The sequence below is a fragment of the Ambystoma mexicanum genome, chromosome 6p (genome assembly GCF_040938575.1).
Source record: "Ambystoma mexicanum isolate Mex_15411 chromosome 6p, UKY_AmexF1_1, whole genome shotgun sequence".
NCBI lineage: Eukaryota > Metazoa > Chordata > Amphibia > Caudata > Ambystomatidae > Ambystoma > Ambystoma mexicanum.
Window position 1 is genome coordinate 353,967,669 of NC_090935.1, and position 18,604 is coordinate 353,986,272.

Here is an 18,604-nt window from a genome sequence, read left to right on the forward strand (position 1 = left end):
AAATCCAAACTCACATTCGTCCCCCATCGACTGTCTATCCATAGCAGGGACAATGGATCTGCACCGCCTTCTTCCTGGCATTGACCTTAACCTGCTTACATAAGGTGGCAAGTCCCCCCTCTCACCACGGGATCACCATCTAGGTTGATCTACCCGCGTCAGAGATTCTGACGCCCGAGATATAGGTAGGTCTAGATCCGACCATCTCACTTCCTAGTCCCTTGGAGAACATCCATCACGGCCATATGCGTTACATCCCTCCTCCCCACTGAAAGTTTCTCTGTCCTCGTCTGACATATCCTGTCCCCAAAATGTTTGGCTTCTCTCCTCTTCGTCTCTATTCAGAGTTAGCCAATCTAAAGACAGCTCTTTAGGCTCAAAATTACATAAGCCTCCCTCTTTTTCGTACAACTGCGTACTCTTAAGTCGATCGTTTTTACCCTTTCCGTTCAGTTCTTTCTTAGTCCTCATATCATGATAGACTTTATTGATTGCATCCCCAATGCTTCTAGAGTCAAACTCATCCTCTAGATTTGCTCTAGACGGATCTGGTATTTGCTCATGTGTCTGGAATAATTCTTCTATGTCCTCCCATGCCACTATTGGATTAGGCTCCATTAATTATTTTTCTACACGCTCAAGATCACATGCTCTCTGCCTCCTATTTCGTTCTATTTCATCATCAAACTCTTTGCTTCCTTGCTTCTTCTCTCACCCTGTCTTACTTTCTTTTTAAATCTCTTATTTGCCCTTCGTCTCTTTCACCTTTGTATTCTTTTAAACCTTAATTTCTGTTCCTCCTCTTCCTCCCTTTCCATCCTTTCTCATTCTTCGATTGCCCGCTGTCTGTTTTCATATTTTCTATGCGTCTCTGCCCTTTCCTGCTTTTAAGAGTTTTGTCTTGAAACAACCGTTCCCATCTTTGTCTATCCTTCCTTTTTGCCCCATCTTTTTTCAATTGTTCCTCTCTTTATCCTTTTTGTCTTTCTTCGATCTTCCCTTTGCCTTACGTCCTCGATGCTCTTACCTTCGAGTTTAAGGAAAATCTGACAACGCATCCATTCGTTCTGTATGAGCGCTACCTCATCAGCTTTATCCTTTCCTCCTTTCCATATCTTCATTTCTCGTCCGATATCTAAGGATGTACTTTGTCAATCACTGCTCTGCTTGTCTCGTCTCTCCTTGTCCCTTGGGACTTTAGAGATCACATCTCTCTCTGGAATATTCTCTGCACCCTCATCGCTGCTTTGGTCAGGCGACTCATATGCCGATTTACTGTACCATGTCACTTCTGGGTACAATGCGTCATCTTTCTTGCTATCACCGTTTATTTCAGGCGCGGCGGAGGGCGCAGAAGGCTCTTCCCTTTCCTCCTGGTACATTTTACAGATCTCTAAGCTTGCTAACCTTTTTGTCTAATTGTTTCCCTGTGTATGCTGCATGCAAATATGCCCTCATATGCTGCAAACCTGCCTTCGATAGTGATCCCCCTTGCGGCCATGGCATGAACATCTTATCTGCCGTGCCCTGAACTCGGCCTTGGAAATGTTCTTTGCTCTTGAGAATTTAGGGGAGTGAAGGCACGCTCTGCCTCCATGCGTCGGTGTGGTTTGTCATATTTGTCCAACTTCATCCTTCCACGTGACTGAAGACGACAAAATTGAGCTCTTATGCATTTACAATACTATTTTTCAATAGACCTCTGACGTCTTCCTTGTTTTTGTCCAAGTCTTCTGAGCAGGAGTTTCGTTCTTTCACACGATTGTAACTAATGTCTGTTCATCCCAGTACAATATGACCTTGGCTTCTTGGGGCTCATCCAGCCTCGCCCTTCTTAGATTCACTCCTGTAATTCAATTGCTTTTTCAACTGCGACACACTTGAAAGGCCTTCCTTTTCTACTCCAGCTCTATTATTTCCTAATCCCCAAGAAGGATGTAGGATTGAAAGCCATTTGGACTTGAGATGCTTGAACAAGTTCCTCTGTAAGGACAAGTTCAAGATGGGTCACACTTTCTCAGATCCTTCAAACCTTCAGCTCCAAGATTGGATGGTGTCATTGGACCTTCAGGATGCTTGCTTTCATGTGCCTATCCATCACAAGCACAGAAAGTACCTGAGATTCGCCATTGGCGGTTCTCATTATCAGTTTCAATTTCTGCCATTCGGGCTGACCTCCACCCCAAGGGTTTTCACCAAGCTGATGGTGGTGGTGGCAGTGAGTCTCAGGAGAGGGGGGATTCATGTCTTCCCCCACTTGGATGATCTGCCACTTGCTCCACAGACTGGGCTTCTCCCTCAATTACAAGAAGTCCCACATGATACCATCTTAAAGACTCCAGTTCATTGGAGCGGTCTTGGCTGCATCTTTGGGAAAAGCCTTGGCACCCGAGGTGAGGGCTCAGCACATTCTGCAGATGGTCACCAAATTCCAGAGGGCCCAGGGTCTTCTGTCCTTTCACTTTTTAAGTTTGCTCAGCCTTATAGCATCCAGCATTTCCCTGGTGCCACAGGCTCACCTGAGAATGAAATCCCTCCAATGGGCTCTCAGGACTCAGTGGTCTCAATTCTCAGGCAAGATGTTAGACCTTCTTCATGTTTTAAGCAGAGTTGTGCAGGATCTTCTGTGGTGGGCCTTCAAAGACAACATTCTGAAGGGAGAAACTTCTTTGCCCCGTACAAAGGACAGAAAGGCCTTTATTACTAGTCTGATCGCCCTCAGCTCTAAAAAGTTGATGTGTAGTTTGGACTCTGATGGAGACCAACAACCGCTGATTGTCAGATCTTTGTGGGCTCGCCACCCTATGAGTGAGGCGCCTGTCACACTGTTCTCTCCGGCCATGGTTGCCAAAAAGGTTCTCCCTTCAGAATGTTGTCCTCCAAGGCCCACCACAAGAAAGAATGTCCTGATAATGACGGACAACACAGTGGCCATGTACTTACTCAACAAAAGGGAGGCGTAGGTTTACTACCACTTTGCAGAGATGCAATTCAGCTCTGATTCTGGGCAATTAAAGAAGGAATCTCTGTATTGGCGGTTCACCTAGCCGGAAAGGAGAACATGACAGCGAACGCTCTGAGCAGGCATAGCACAACCTCCCACAAGTGGGAACTAGCTCAGAAAGTACTTCACCCTATGGGGAACCCCTCAAGTGGATCTGTTTGGGACCAGTGTCAACGGAAGTGCGATTTGTTCTGCTCCAGAGAATTTCCGCCAAGAGAAGCACTAGGAGACTCGTTCGTAGTGGACTGGGAGTTTCCACTCATATATGCATTTTCTCCTGTCCCCGTCATTCCTCACGGGATCAGAAGGTTGAGAAATTTCAGGAAATCCATGATCCTAATTGCCCCAGATTGGGCCAGGAGGACGTGCTACCCAGACTTTCTGGACAGGTCCATCTGCCCTCCAATAAATCTTTCCGCAAACAGAGGACCTTCTCTAGGGAGAGGAGGGTTGGGTTCTCCATCCAGATGTCGAAACACTCATCCTTCACGCACGGTTTCTGAGAGGTTGAAATATAATTATTGGGATCTCCCGGATGACCTAATAGAGATTTTGCTTTTGGCCACAAGGCCAGCCACAAAATCCTAGTTCCACTGCTGTTCGAACAAGTTTTGCAACTGGTGTAGGGAAAAGGATGTGGACCCTTTTATGTGCAGTACACCTATGGTGCTGTCCTTTTTTTACATTTGGCAAATCTGGGGCTCCAGATTGGGACCATTAAAGGATACTTAGCGACGCTTTTAATCTTCAACGGCACTTTGGAGGAGGTATCATACCGTTAGTCCTACCTTTTGTAAAGGGACTTACTAACGTGTTCCCTGCATCGCCATTTCAGGTTTCCGATTTGGGACGTTAATCTTGTTCTAAAATAACTTATGTGCGCTCCTTTTGAGCCACTCCATTTGTGTCCATTAAGATTGTTGATCTTTAAGAACATACTTTTAGTTGTGTTAACATCAGCCCGGAGGATGAGCAAACTTCAGCCCTTATCTTGTAATACTCCATATACTACCTTCTTTAAGGACAGGGTAGTTCTTAAAGTCAAACCAACTTTTGTGCTGAAAATTATATTGGATTTTCATTTATTCCAGAAAACTGTTACCGTCTTTTTATCCGCCTCCACATACTGGCAACAATGAGGAAAGGCTGCATAGACTTGATCCAAGATGAGCCCTCAGCTTTTACATCTCTAAGATGGCTAAGTTACGTCAAGATTACTACGTTTTGTTGGGTGTACAGGTCACAAGATGGGACTTGCAGTCACTAACCAAGCTTTGTCTAGATGGATTAGATTGTTCATTAAGATTGGCTGAGAAAGATCCCCCAGAAGGCCTTCCAGCCCATTCCAAAATGACCATGGCAAAGACGTCTGCTATACAAAGGGGGGTGCAGATACATGATGATTGTGCAGCAGCCACCTGGTATTCCATTCACACTTTTACTAAACATTACTGTCTGGATTCATCCTTGGGCCAGGAAGGGAGGATTTGGGAGGGTGGTTTTACTCTCTGTCCATGACAAATCTCAAGAAGGTCTTACACTGCCATGGGCACACTAATTCCGGTAATTTTGCAAGAAAAGGGATGTAAAAACGGAATTCAAGCTAACGGGCGCTGCACGTGCAGTATGTACCAGTGATGAGACAGAGGTCCTCGAGTGACATCGAATCAACTACATCGATGCATAGCACACTCTGCCAAAAATGTTTTTCCGAAGCAGCTGAAGCTGGAGATGAATACATCAAAAGATAAGGAATACGTGGGAGGAACATCCAATCGAAAGAACGTTACCAGGGGTAAGTAACTTGTTCTTCTCAACAACCACACAGAATTCCCCCAACTGGCGAGCTATGGTAAACCATTAAGGGTTCCCGAGCAACTAACGCTCAGGGTTGTCCAACTGACCCTGTACAACCATGTGGGTATCGCATATCCCACCCCTTGATTACAAAAGCGAACCTACCCAACTGTGGGGAGAAGGTGTACTTCCTAATTCGCTCACCCTCACACCCTAACCTCTTAGTCGAAGCCCCACACAGTACATGAACTCAAGTGAAGGAGCCCCACTCCCTCCCTCAGCAGCCACCTGCTCTGGAAGACTCCCCTCCACAGATACCCTCAGGATGTAACCTTCCCTTTCGGGGAACCTCCTTCGCCCCCTTCCCAGGGACCCGTGAATTCACTTGCATGAGTACGACTTCTACCTTCTCTGTGTTCCCCTCTCCGTGACTGACTCCAGGTCTTTCTACTCTAGGTGCAACACAGTCAATACCTTCCTTGCCATAGTTATGCAGTGTTGAGTGCCTTCCAACTGAAAGAGCAAACCAATTGGGAATGTACACCTATACTTTTCACCCTTCTGGTAATCTCTCTCATCACCAGGCCCATTTCACTGTGTTTCTGAGGAGTAGCCAGAGTTAAGTCCTGATACAACTGGACCTCTGCTCCTCACACCCGAGGGAACCCCTTTGTTCTTGCATTGGCTAGTATTGCTTCCTTCTGCAGATAGCTCGTTAGGGCTGTGACTACATCCCGGGATCTGGAAGTGAGCCCCCTCTTGTTGGGCCTGTGCGATGCACCCTGTCCAGCTTGATGTCATCCACTGATGTATCCCCCAGTATGTCACTAAAGATGGTTTGGACACACTGTCGCAATTCGCCATCTCCTGCCTCCTCCGACAGGTTCCTAATGCGGATGTACAAGCTTGTGGAGCAAATCTTCAAGTCCTATCATTGAAGTTCAAGATTGGTAGTTAGTGTCAGTATAGCTGAACCAGCGCGATCGTGAACAATTTTGCCAAAAAATGTGTACTGTGAAAACATGAAGGATTTTTACCTTGACTTGAGATTTCATAATATCCAATTAGAGAAGGCAAGCAGGTTGCCAAATAGAAGTTTGACTAGAATCATAGGTTATATTATTACTATTGTGGCCAAAAATAAGTTGCAATTTGGAATTTGGGACGTAGAGAAATGTCTGCACATACCTAGATTGCTTCGCTACTGCGGTATCATCTGAAGTAAGAAAAGAGCACTACCAATCTTACTGGGATTATGTCCAGTCAGCTTAATACATAAAAACTTGGTATAAAAGTAAAACGTATCACAGATGCTATTCACTGTAGAAATCCACACGTTGAGCATAATGTGTGCACAAGCAAATAACTAAATTAACAAGGTCCCCATTGCGGGATAAGGTGCGGAGGCTGGCACACAGCAGTGCTTTGGAAAAAACGCCTCATGTGTCTACACTTAATTGTAAGGAGAACTAATCTAGGAATCTATATAGATATTGGGCCTCATTATGAGTCCGGCGGTAACCGCGGCGGTAAAACCGCCTGGTTACCTCCGGACTCGTATTACCATTCCGCCTCCGTGACTCCCGGAATTACCAGGGCATTACAGTACCGGTGTCCCGGGAGTCACGGAGGCGGAATGGTGTTAATCCCCATTCCCATTGAGTCCCATAGGACCATAGGACTCAATGGGGATGTGGAAACACCGGCACCATCTCGTGATGGTGCGGGTGGTTCCACGTCCGCCTGCAGGCGGGAGGTGTTCAACCCGCCAGGTCAGAGCTGGCGGGAAGATCACCTTCCGCCTGCAGGGGACGGGATTGGGCGGTCCGGAATTAACAGTGGCGGGGGGTTTACCGCCACTGTTAATTCTGGACCGCCCGACTCATAATGAGGCCCATAAAGTGGTTTAACAATAAATAGGCATGCTATTGAAAACGCTGGCTGAGCGTGAATGCATGCATTCGCCTGATTGCAGAAATGTCAGAATCACTTTAAAAAGAACGTGTGCATGCCGACATGCGGCAAAACGCACTTGAATGCTTCCGAGATGAGCCTGGGGGACATAGGAAAACGTCTTACCTGAAAAGAAACAAAATCACAACACAATTTCAGCGCGTAACCGTACGCCGACTAAGGGAGACATTAAGAAACAGGCAAGTGCTTGCTGGTGGAGTATTGTCTGGACCTGTTCATGAGCTAAACAAGAATGGCACAAAACTGTCCACCATGTTGGATGAGGAGAGTATAGCTAAAGTACAATGAGCAAATTCATGTTAGGCCCATAAAAGAAGGGAATCTAAGGCTGACAAGTCGCTATGAACTGTCATGCAATAGAGGTGATTGGAAATTAATTGGATCATAAGGATTAAGATCGAAATACATTTTTTTTTTTTTTAATTTTATTTTTGGCGGCAGAAGGTTACATGGTACAAACAGCAAGGCCTCAAGCATGGGCACATGTTACAAGGTGGAGCAATACATAAAGCATAGTACAATGGTAACAGTAATGTCAGGCATAGGTCACATGAGATTTATACAAGTATATGTTCATATAGTAGGGGTAGTTACGGAAGGAGTGGGGGAGAAGCCGGAGCTGGAGGCGTTCGTGCTTCTACTGTTAAGGTATGAGTTGAATTCCATCCATATGTTCTTGGGGCAAGAGGTGGCAGGGAGCATGGATATGAATTCTTCCTCACAATTACGTGACCAAGTAAGCATATGGAGCCACTTCCGGTGGGCCGGAGGGAAGGGACTTTTCCAATTCTGAAGAATGCATTTTTTGGCTATCATACAACCAATATTAAGGAATCTAGCTGAACTTCTAGTGTCATCGGTCCTCCAGGCACCAAACAGGACGGCCAGCGGATCCGGGTCTACCACCGTTTCAGTGATAGCAGAGAGTGTTTCTAGGATACCCTCCCAAAATCCAAGCAGTTTGTTACACGACCAGAACATGTGTAGGTGATCAGCCTCTGTCGCCCCGCAGCGGGGGCAGGGGTGCGCCGCAGTACGGGCGAACCTCGAGGTTCTATATGGAGTATAATAAAGTCTATTTAGAAGTTTGTACTGCATGGCGCGAAAACGGAAATTGAGGGAGACTCTTTGGGTGTGTAGGCACATACCCTCCCAGGCCCCATCCGATATTTCCAGGCCCAGGTCGCTGGCCCATTCATCTCGTGCCCTGAGAGTGGGAGTAGGGGAAGCAGCCTGAAATATCTTGTAAAGTGAGGAGACCACTCCACGGGCACCACCCGAATTGGCAATGTATGCAATGGCCGAGTTGTCTGGGGGCTCGTCCGGGAATGTGGGCCATTTGGAGCGAAACGCGGACCGTAATCTATAGTATTGGAGGGTTTCCAAGGCGGTCCCGGTGTGTCCCGGTTTCCAAGATCGGGGGTCAATGAACCTGCCTTCGAGATAGAAGTCCGTCAGTGCTTGGTATCCCAGCTTCCCCCAGTGTCGGGCCAGCGCTGCATCGTGGGTTGGTTCCAGGCCGGGAAAGGCCCACACAGGAAGCCACTTGTAGTACGGGGAGGCTCCAGGCTTCTGGAATAGTAGGCGCGCCCAGGCTAAAAGAGTCGTATTGAGAGGGTCAATGGGAGAGTCGGGTGTGTATTGACGATGCAGTATGATGGACATTAGATCGGTACCAGCAGTTGCCAGTTTTTCCAGTTTGACATGGGGACGCACCGGTGTACCAGGATACCAGTGAGTAGCATGTTGGGCCTGAGCTGCGTGCCAATAAAGTGATAGATCCGGAGCCGTGAGTCCCCCTAGTTTGTATGGAAATGTCATGTCCATCCACTTTTTGCGTACTGCGCCCGAGTGCCAAAGGAACTGCGCAAATAATGTGTGTGGCCTGGCAAAATAGACCTTCCCAGGCCACACGGGTACGTTGCTAAACGTGTAAAGAAGTTTGGGGAGCAGGATCATTTTAATGAGGGAGAGCCGTCCAGCAATGGATAGTGGGAGGGTACGCCACCGGAGGACTTTGGTCTCAACTATTCGTGCTACCGCAGAGTAATTGTCAGCAAGGAGGGTGGATTTAGCTAAGGATATGTGTACGCCCAGATATCTAACACCATTCGGTGACCAGCGGAGGGGGTATTCAGAGGCGGGTTGCTGGGTGGATTTAGTGAGCGGGAAGATCTCTGATTTGGAATAATTAATAGTGAAGCCGGAGTGAGTGCCAATGCGGGTAATATCCCTCAGTATTGAGTCCAGGTGTGTCGCAGGGTCTCTGATATATAACAAAACATCGTCCGCGTATAGAGATATGATTTCGGGGCTGTCTTTCAATCTTATTCCCTTGCGGGCGTGATGAGCACGGACATAATCTGCCATTGGTTCTATTGCTAAAGCGAACAGTATTGGAGAAAAGGGGCATCCCTGTCGGGTACCTCTGAAGAGTGTAAAAAGGTCAGATGTTAGTGTATTGGTTCTAACCCGCGCCACGGGAGAGGTGTATAGCAATTTGATGAACCTAATCATGTTTGGGCCAATGCCCATAGTCTCCAGCACCAGCCAAGTGTATCTCCAGGAGACCATATCAAAGGCCTTTTGGGCGTCTAGTGTGACCGCCACCGCCTGTACATCCTGATCAATGCGGGACATTACGTTAAATAGTCTTCTGATGTTGTGGGAGGTGGACCTTCCAGGTACAAAGCCGGCCTGGTCCTCATGGACCAAGTACGTCATAATGGGCAGAAATCGGTTCGCTATAATTTTTGCGAAGATCTTTGTGTCGAGGTTCATAAGGGAGAGGGGTCTATAGGACCCACATTCATCATCCGGTTTGTCAGGCTTGAGCAGCACTGTAATGGCTGCCTCGCGCATGGAAAGGGGGAGGATAGAGACTCGGAGCGATTCATCCCAGACCTCAAGTAGCTTGGGGCGAGTATGGAAACGTGTTTTTGGTAGAAATCGGCGGTTAGGCCGTCAGGCCCCGGGGCTTTGCCTTTGGGAAGGTCGGAGATGGCTGTTACTATCTCATCAAGTGTAATTGGGGAGTCTAGTTCGTCTCGAGTGGTGGAGGAGATCTCTGTGGTGAGGATCCGGTCGAGGAGTTCTCGCATATGTTGTTCAGTGTGCTCAGCAGGCTGAGAGTAGAGGGACCTGTAGAACTCGGTGAATGTGTCTAGGATTTGTTGGTCAGCCCATTGAACATTGCCCTGTTCATCTTTAAGAGAGGTGATTTGCATTCGACCAGATTCCCATTTGATTAGTGTCGCTAACGTTTTCCCGGGCCTATCTCCCTCACCATATTTCCTGGCCGCTAGAGGGCAGCCAAGGAATTGTATCTCGCTGACGGCGAGTTTGTTGAATGCCTGGAGTTCATCGGAGATCTGGGCAAGTGTGGCATGGTCGGCACCCGAGGCACCTTGCAGTTCCAGTTGCTTCAGTTTGCTTTCAGACCGGCCCAATGCTGTTCTAATTGATTTCAATACCCCAGCTTCCCGGGAGATGGACATTCCCCTGATATATACCTTGAAGGCGTCCCATCTTACTGCAGCAGAAGTGTCCCGGAGAGTGTTTAGTTCGAAGAAAGACAGAATGTCAGCAAGTATTTCAGCCTTAAATACAACATCTCGCAGAGCATCGGATTTGAAACGCCAGGTGCTAAATGTCGGAACAGGTATCCCCAGTCTAGCTGAGAGTGTAATCGGGGCATGATCAGACAGCGTGCGAGGCAGGATCTGGGAGTCGACAACCCCTCCCATGACTCCTTTTGAGACAAAAAATAGGTCTATCCTAGAAGAGCTATCATGCACTGATGAGTAATAAGTGTAATCCCTAAGATGGGGATGTAGCATTCTCCAGGCATCGCAGATGTCGAGGGTCTTAATGTGAGAGTGCAGTCTGCATGCAGCGCTGGACAAAGGCCGGGGAGTAGTACCAGTTCTATCTAGGGCCGTATCAAGGATAGGATTTAAATCTCCCCCCCCAAAGGATCGGTGTGCCCACATATCCCAGCAGTATGGTGGTGATTTTATCAAAAAAATCGGGAGAGTCCACATTGGGGCAATAGATATTGACAAGTAGATATTCTTTGTTGGCCAAGGTACAGTGTAGTACTACATAACGTCCCTCGGGGTCAGTGTAATTTTTGTGCAATGTAAACTTAATGGATTTATGAATCATGGTTAGAACCCCCCTGGATTGAGTGGAGTAGGAGGTAAAAAATCTAGCAGGTCCCCATGCCGGGGCCATGGTTCTAGGAATGTGGCCATTGGAGTGTGTCTCCTGTAGGAGCAGTATTTTGCAGCTATGTCTGTTGGCATAAGCCATGATTTTACGTGCCTTGGTGTGATTGCTTACCCCACGGACATTCCATGACATTATGACGGTAGCCATCGCAGTGACTGATACCCCATTATGTAACACGTATTCTCAATGAACATCTAGGATCCAACAATAGTGTATGCCCCGAAGCTTGAAGATAAACTCGCGATCGCGGCCCATTAGTGCTCGCCACATGCAACCTCGTGTGCCTTTATAGATAACTCCCAGTTTTCCCCCCCACCCTCACCACCAACCCAAGATTAGCAGTGTACACCCCACCCATCCCAAACAGCGCACAGTCGGATCGGCCCCAACATGATCCAGCCTGTGCAAGAGCCCAACAGGGGCAAAACCAAAACAAAGTTATAAGATGCAGTGCAATCGCAGTGGGGTGCCCTGTTGCCGTGTGCTAGCACGCTTGGGACCCAAAGGTGTCCGTGAGAAATTAAACAGTGTTCGCGGTTTAGTAATGCATGTCGCAGCATCTGTATGCAGCCGTGTCGGGCCTAAGTATGAAACAGAGAAACGTGACATTCAACGAAGACAGGAAGTCAGCATGGTCACGATGAGTAGTTCAACAACATGAAAAATTGACAGTGCGTATCTGAGGGTTTAGGTACAGTGAGTACAGCCCGGAGGGCATGGGAAATATAACAGCAAGGTAGTTGTGGGGGAGGCCGATGGATAGTGGAGCCGTCAGACCGCATGAGCAAACGACGATCAAGGAGAACAAGTTTCGGACCAAGTTCAGTCATTCTCCCCCACATCGTCAGCAGGTGGATGAGGGGGAATGTGTGCCTCTATGAATTTCATCGCTTCCGAGGGCATCGTAAAGAAGTAAAGTTTGTTGTTAAATATGAACTTTAGACGGGCAGGGAATAGGATGGCGTATGGAATGCTTCTCTCCCGGAGCAGTTTCTTGACTCCAAGAAATTGGCGACGCTCCTGCTGAACTGCGATTGAGAAGTCAGGGAAGATTCGGATCACCTGCGAGTCCAATCTGAGCTCACCCTTCTCACGCGCGAGGCGGAGGATTTGATCCCGATCTCTAAAACTCAGAATTTTAGCAACAATGGGCCTCGGAAAGTCTCCCGGTTTGGGACGTGGGGCCAGTGCCCTATGGGCCCTTTCGATGGTGAAGAAGGGGGACATATCCGGGTTGCCCAACAGGTCTTTCAAAAGGTTCTCGACAGCCAGTTCAAGTCGACCCTTCAGCGCATTTTCCGGGACCCCAATAATGCGTATATTGTTCCTCCGTGATCTAGATTCGAGGTCATCACATTTGGCCCTCACCAGTTTCATGTCCGTGACAAGGGTGGATACCGTGCTCTGCAGTGTGGTTATATTGTCCTCATTGGAACTGATCCTGTTTTCAGTTTCGGTGATTCGCGTCCCTTGTTGGTCTAGTTTGGTCCTGAGAGAGGCCCCATTTGCATTGATGTCATCTAGCTTCTCATGGAAAGCTGCAAAGTTTCTAGCCATTGACTCCATGATGACCGTCAGGTCCGTGGGGGGGGCCTTCTGCAGGGAGTGGTACTTCGATCTGGTCGCATGATGTATGGGCCGAATCGGGCCTCGGGGCGGCCTTCGCAAATTTGTCCATGGCCCCTGTCTTACCAGTGTTCCTGGACCTATTGGACATTGTGTGTGGCGTGTGGTACAGAGTATTCAAAGTGGTTAGACTCGTGTGGGTATCGTGTACCCTGAAGCGGGGCGGTGCAGTGACAAGATGGAAAAGGCTGCTCTCTTGTTGGTGGCGTAGCAACGGCCCGCAGAACCGGTAGGCAAGGATAATAAATGTCCCTGAGCCAGAAATCCAAGCGCCGGGGGTGGTGGCTAAAAAAGTTCACCCTAATGGGGCACAGCGCGGTTCTTAGGGCGGCAGTCAGATTGAACCAGGGGGGTTTGCAGAAAAATACTGCACACAATGGCCACCCCAACGCCTCACCTCAGGCTCGGTTCACATCCGTGAGCAGGATCAGGATAGTGGCGTCTTCAGCGGAGTCTTAAGCGGCATCACACGCAGCCGATGGTCCAGTCCCCAGAGGTGGCCAGAGAGGCCTCCGGGCCGTTAGGCGCGGAGGGAGCGTTGTCTCCGGGGCGTGCTGCGATATCGCAGAGGCAGCAGGGGTAGAGCCAGGCAAAGGCGGCGCACGAGCCGCGGTCGGCCGCCAGGAGCCCAGATGTCAGGCGCTGGATTTCCGTGCTGGATCCGTCCACGCGCGTCGGCGTAGGCAGCACAGGCGGCCCCCGCGCACCGAACCCGGTCCCAGCCACAGGCAGCTGGGCGCGGGGGCCAGATAGAGAGCCGGACGGGGGGTGAACCGCTGGGCCGTCAGCTGCCACGGGTGTCAATCAGCGCCGCCACCCCCGTCGTTCACCAGGAGTGCGAGGGCGCAGCTCGGCCCCACGCGGGGGCAGTGCCGGCGGCCGAATACAGGGTTAAAAGGTCCGATTCGGGGCCAGATTTCACAGGCAGGTGGCCCCGAGTGTCAGCAATGTGGGAGCCAAATCTGGAGACGGGGCAGAGTAGCAAACCGCAGATGGAAGCAGATGCAAAGCGGCAGCACACAGAGCTGAAAAGCTAGGCAGCCATTTTGTCGGCTGCTCAACAGCGCCCCCCCAGATCGAAATAAATTTGAGCAAGGGAATAACTGGAAGTAATTTACAGAAACAAAGTTATATATGGGCTTGCTCAGACCCTACAAAGTACTTGAACGGGCGTTGAGTCGCCAACCCGCTCAATCATGGGAAAGGAGTTAGTAAAAAAGTCTGGCCCGCCAGACTAACTGAAGCATTTGCAAACAAATAAATTACACCCACATAAGCTTGGCAAAGGATGTCGAGGAGCGCGCTGTTCACTGACATTTATGGACATTATTTGTAAAAAATGTACATAAAGTGAACATTCAAAATTGCTGCACATCAAAGTAATGAGGTAACATTGGCGCAAAATATGTACAACGACCATGACTAGCACATATGACATTAAATCAAAAACATATTATAAGAATACTGCAAATTCATGGTCCGAGTTGAGGCCATTATATACTGTACGGTATTTACAAATAAGTCTGGCCTCCAATTGCCGTACTTTCAAAGTCTGATTGCCACCTCTTGGTGGCAGTGAGACTTTGGCTAGACCTACAAATTGAATTGAGTCCTTACAATCAAGTTGGTGTTTCTTTTGCCAATGATTAGCTAATGGATATTTAACATCATGGCTACCAATAGTTACCAAATGCTCACAAATACAAATTTTTAATGGTCTGATACTGCTGCCAAAATATTTCAGCCCACAGGTGCAAATATTGCAATAGACCACAAATTTGGTGTTGCAATTAATGAAAGATTCCACATTATGATCGCCCTGTGGTCCGAAAGAAACCAATGACGTTTCTAGTGCAAATTTGCACGTTACAACATCCACATTTGTGGAAGCCTTTAACTCTAGCAGAATGGAGCCATGTAGTTGTGGGACTAGGCATGCTCATAAAAGATGGGCATAGTTTATTTTGAAGGGACTTCTCTTTACTGTAAGTAACAATTGGTTTGGGATCAAGCCAAATGGAGACTTCTGAATCTAAATGAAGTAGGTGCCAACTCTGCACGGATTGCTGAGTCACTCTGTGAGTGGAAAGACAGGAAGCCCAGCGAAAAAAAAATGTTCCCCAAAAAAAATAAAATACATTTTCCACATAGCACTCAACCAACTTCCTCCGCATACAGACCCCGTCCTGATGAAGGCCGTGTTAGATACGAGGCTCACCGAGCCCGCACAGACGGCTGAAACACCCCGGTGTAGAAGCACCTTTTAACCCACAGTGTAGTGTCACTGTTTCCTGAAACGAACATTGTGTTATTTGTACTCTTGTCTTTGTTTAGAAATGTTCACTTGCCCCTTTTACAACACTGTCCACCAGATTATGACACTGAAGGATTCACTTCTTTTTTTGATACACAAGCAATTGGTCTAAATAGTTTTTATGCTTCTGTGTGTTTTTCCATTCTGTATGATTGCTAGGAAAATTTATGAAAAATGTATGTTTTCTGACTAATACATCTTGCTGAACTCTATAAAAATTGAAGACGTTACCCCACCAAAATTTAAGAAGTTACCCATAACACAAAGTGAGTGTCTGTATTTAATTGTTACGGCTATAGGGCGATAGGAGAGTGCAAAAAGAAAATTTAATTTGACTTATTCATGTGTATCCTTGTTTCTTATATTTAATCTTGCCACGGCATTCTGTCCCCTGTGTTGTTCTACCATGTTACCCTGATTTCTTTTGTCGCTGAACTAAAATCCAATGTGAAAAACTGTTCAATTAACAATTCGATGTGACACAACAGCCTCAGATGAAGAGCTTGCCAGAGCTCGAAACATGTGTCAGGCTGGCCCTCCACCTAAAATAAATTCCAGACTACAATTTCTACTCTGCAATTTTCTTAGTGCGGTGCGACTGGGACTCTTTTGTTTCAACTGTGTCTCTACAGTGGTAGTATACTGGCAGTATACCCACGCCCCCCAGACACCCACAGCCTTGTGCTACTTTATTCTGTTCTGTACAAGCGCTGTGGATAATCGACTTATTCTGCCAACCGTTGTCTCTGAAGATTGGTAGTTACTCTGCGTAAGTTCTCCAGCAGGTCCCCATTTGCATTAGCATCATCGGCCAGATCCTGAATGGCTATTTCATTAGTGTTGGTGCATTGACCGATTTTGGTTTGTCTGTTTTGATGTCCCTGATTGTTGAATCCCTTCTTTTAGGGAACCAAAGTGTTCCTGAAATGTTTCCATGAATTTATCCTGGAATGTGTGTAGACATGGCTTGAGTTCCATCTTATTCAGATGATCGGGATCACCTCGCTCCCGGTCCTGCCTGCCTTCTCCATTGTGCCTTCTTTTGGGGTGGCTCCCTAGCACCAGCAGTGCTGCAAGCTGCCTCTGTCCACCTGGGCTTGTGCCCCTGAGCAGAGGGCTCCATCCTTTGATTTAGGCTTCGGCATGCAAACGTCCCTGGGCTTACCTCCAGCATAGATGCACTCCTTCACCCCCTTAGATTGATTCTACACCTACTGGCCTGATCCCCCAGGTCCACCGATATGATATGATATTTTATTTGTATTGCGCTAGTACACAAGTGGTTCAGAGCGCGACAAGGCAAGGGAGGGCAACAGGGGAGAACAAAACAACAATCTTACTAGGGCCAGTGACATTGAGATTGTGCAAGTGCATGGGAAAGGGGAAAAGTGCATGGAAGGGGGAGAGTGGAAAGTGCAGAGCAGAGGATAAACAGATAAATAATAATAAATACAAATAAAATATATAATGGTGCAATAAACAGGGATGGTACAGCCAGCAAGTGGCAAGTGATGTGTTTACGGCAGCAGAACTGGGTAAGTCTGATAAGTGCATAAAAAGAAGAAAATGGGTGGATGGGGACTGTATGGGTAGAGATACAGTCCCCAGTGCAAGGGGTGGCCGGGAGGCAGTGCAGAAGGGTGGCAGGGTGAGCAGGTAACTGGGCCAAGGGGACGGAGGGTGGCCAGATGCACAGTGCCAAGAGAGAGACGATCTGAAAGGGAGAGGGGGAGCAAAGGCAGATGCAAAAAGGAAGGTCTTGAGGTGCTTCCGGAACCGGCGATGGTTCTCCTCAAGTTTTAGAGTGGCAGGGAGGCTGTTCCAGAGAGAGGCCCCGGCCGAAGACAGAGATCTACCCCCAGCTCGTTTCTTTGAGAAACGACTGACCCTGAGCGAGTTAGAGGTAGAGGAGCAAAGAGCTGGTAAGGGGATGTATTTGCAAAGGGATAGCTGAAGGTATTTTGCACCCAGGCCCCAGAAAGCCTTGTGGACAATACAAAGGGTTTTAAATGTAATCCTTGCATCCACTGGGAGCCAATGGAGAGATTTCAGAGCTGGAGAGATACGATCCCAGGGCTTGAGGTCAAGGACAAGTCTTGCAGTCCTATTCTGGATAAGTTGCAGAGGGCGAAGAGTAGATGCAGGTAGATTTAGAAAGAGGCTGTTACAATAGTCCAACTTAGAGAGAACCAGAGCTTGGGAGACAGGGAGCTTCTGGGGGAAGGAGAGGGAAAGGAAGAGTGCCTCTTAGGAGGTGCAATAGGAAGTTTGACTTTTAGAGACCTCAGAGATGTGGGTGGAGAAGGAAAGTGTGGAGTCAAAGATGACCCCGAGGTTCTTAGCCTCACATGCTGGGATAGGAGGAGGGCCAAGTGAGGCAGGCCAGAGAGAGATGGGAGAGGATGGAGAAGGGTTGCCGATGAGGAGGATCTCTGTCTTGCTGGCATTCAGACAAAGATCATTGGTGGCACACCAATCTTGAATGGCAGTTAGGCAATCAGTGATGAGGGAGGGAGAGGAGGTGGCCAAGGGCAGCCTGCAAATGAGTTGAGTGTTGTCAGCGTAGCACTGCACATTTGAGCATAGAGTGGCAATGCAGTGGGCCAGAGTTTCCAGGTATTGGTTGAAAGGCCAGGGCGAGAGGTTAGACCCCTGGGAACATGATGGGTAGAGAGGAAGATGGAGGATAGGAAGGACCCCAGTTGGACCTGGAAGGGTCGATCAGAGAGGAAAGAGGTCAGCCAGGCCAGAGCCTGATCAGTGATACCCAGGTTCTCACGGAGACAGTTGAGCAGGATGGTATGGTTGACTGTGTCCAATATCAATAAAGTATACTCAGGACCCCAACGTGGAGATTTACTATTTAATGTTTTGCTCTTCCAAACATTCTCTTATTGTGACCTCACAAATGGAATGAAAGAAACTATTTGCTTTGTTGAAAAGGTTTACTGTGTTCCCCATGTGGTTCGGTAGGATTGAATAACCTTCCTTTCAATTTCAGTCGAGTCCCTGAAAACACTGGATGGATAATGGATGGTTACCCGTTGACTATCAACCAGGCAAAACTGTTTGAGAAAGCTCTGACCGGGGTAGACCCTGACAAATTTGATGATAAAGTGAAAAAGAAAAAAAGTTCCACATTGGTGATAGATGTCAGAGCTGCCCAAGATCCCCCTCCTCCACCACCGGCTCTGGATTTTGCTATTTTGCTTGATATTGCTGATGCTGTGGTGCTCCAACGTATTTCTTCAAAAGATGGTAAGTAATGAATGAAATGGAATTTAGAGAATTTTAGCTGATGTTTGTGCTGAAGAAATATTCACTTCCTGTTTGTGTGTAAAATGGAAATATGTGCATGCACCTGCTTCCTCCTAACAACATCATTGAGTAGGTGGTGCCATACATATATACGGGCAAATAACTTTGTACATTTTCAAATTAAACCTATCCCATCGGTTAAAGCCTGCCGAGCTATTGAATGTATGAGCGGACACTGAGCATATATAAAAACAATGCATTTGGTAATGCATTGAGATTGTATAGAATGGTTGCTAGACCTGATAATATCTCACAGCTTGAATAGGGAAGGATATGAGTTAAAGTAGCAATGGCCATAATGCCCTGAAACAACCAAACGCTGTATCTGGGAATGGTTG

General features: G+C 47.7%; 1 protein-coding gene across 3 annotated transcripts in view; it reads left to right on the forward strand.

Annotated features, from left to right (window-relative positions):
* The window catches only part of SPEF2 (sperm flagellar 2), a 1,748,369-nt gene that overhangs the window by 558,287 nt on the left and 1,171,478 nt on the right, over positions 1-18,604 (forward strand). For all 3 annotated transcript variants that reach the window (XM_069627121.1, XM_069627123.1, XM_069627122.1), the window contains exon 14: positions 17,950-18,206. In XM_069627121.1, the coding sequence (XP_069483222.1) occupies positions 17,950-18,206 (257 nt within the window). The remainder of the gene's footprint in view (positions 1-17,949; positions 18,207-18,604) is intronic.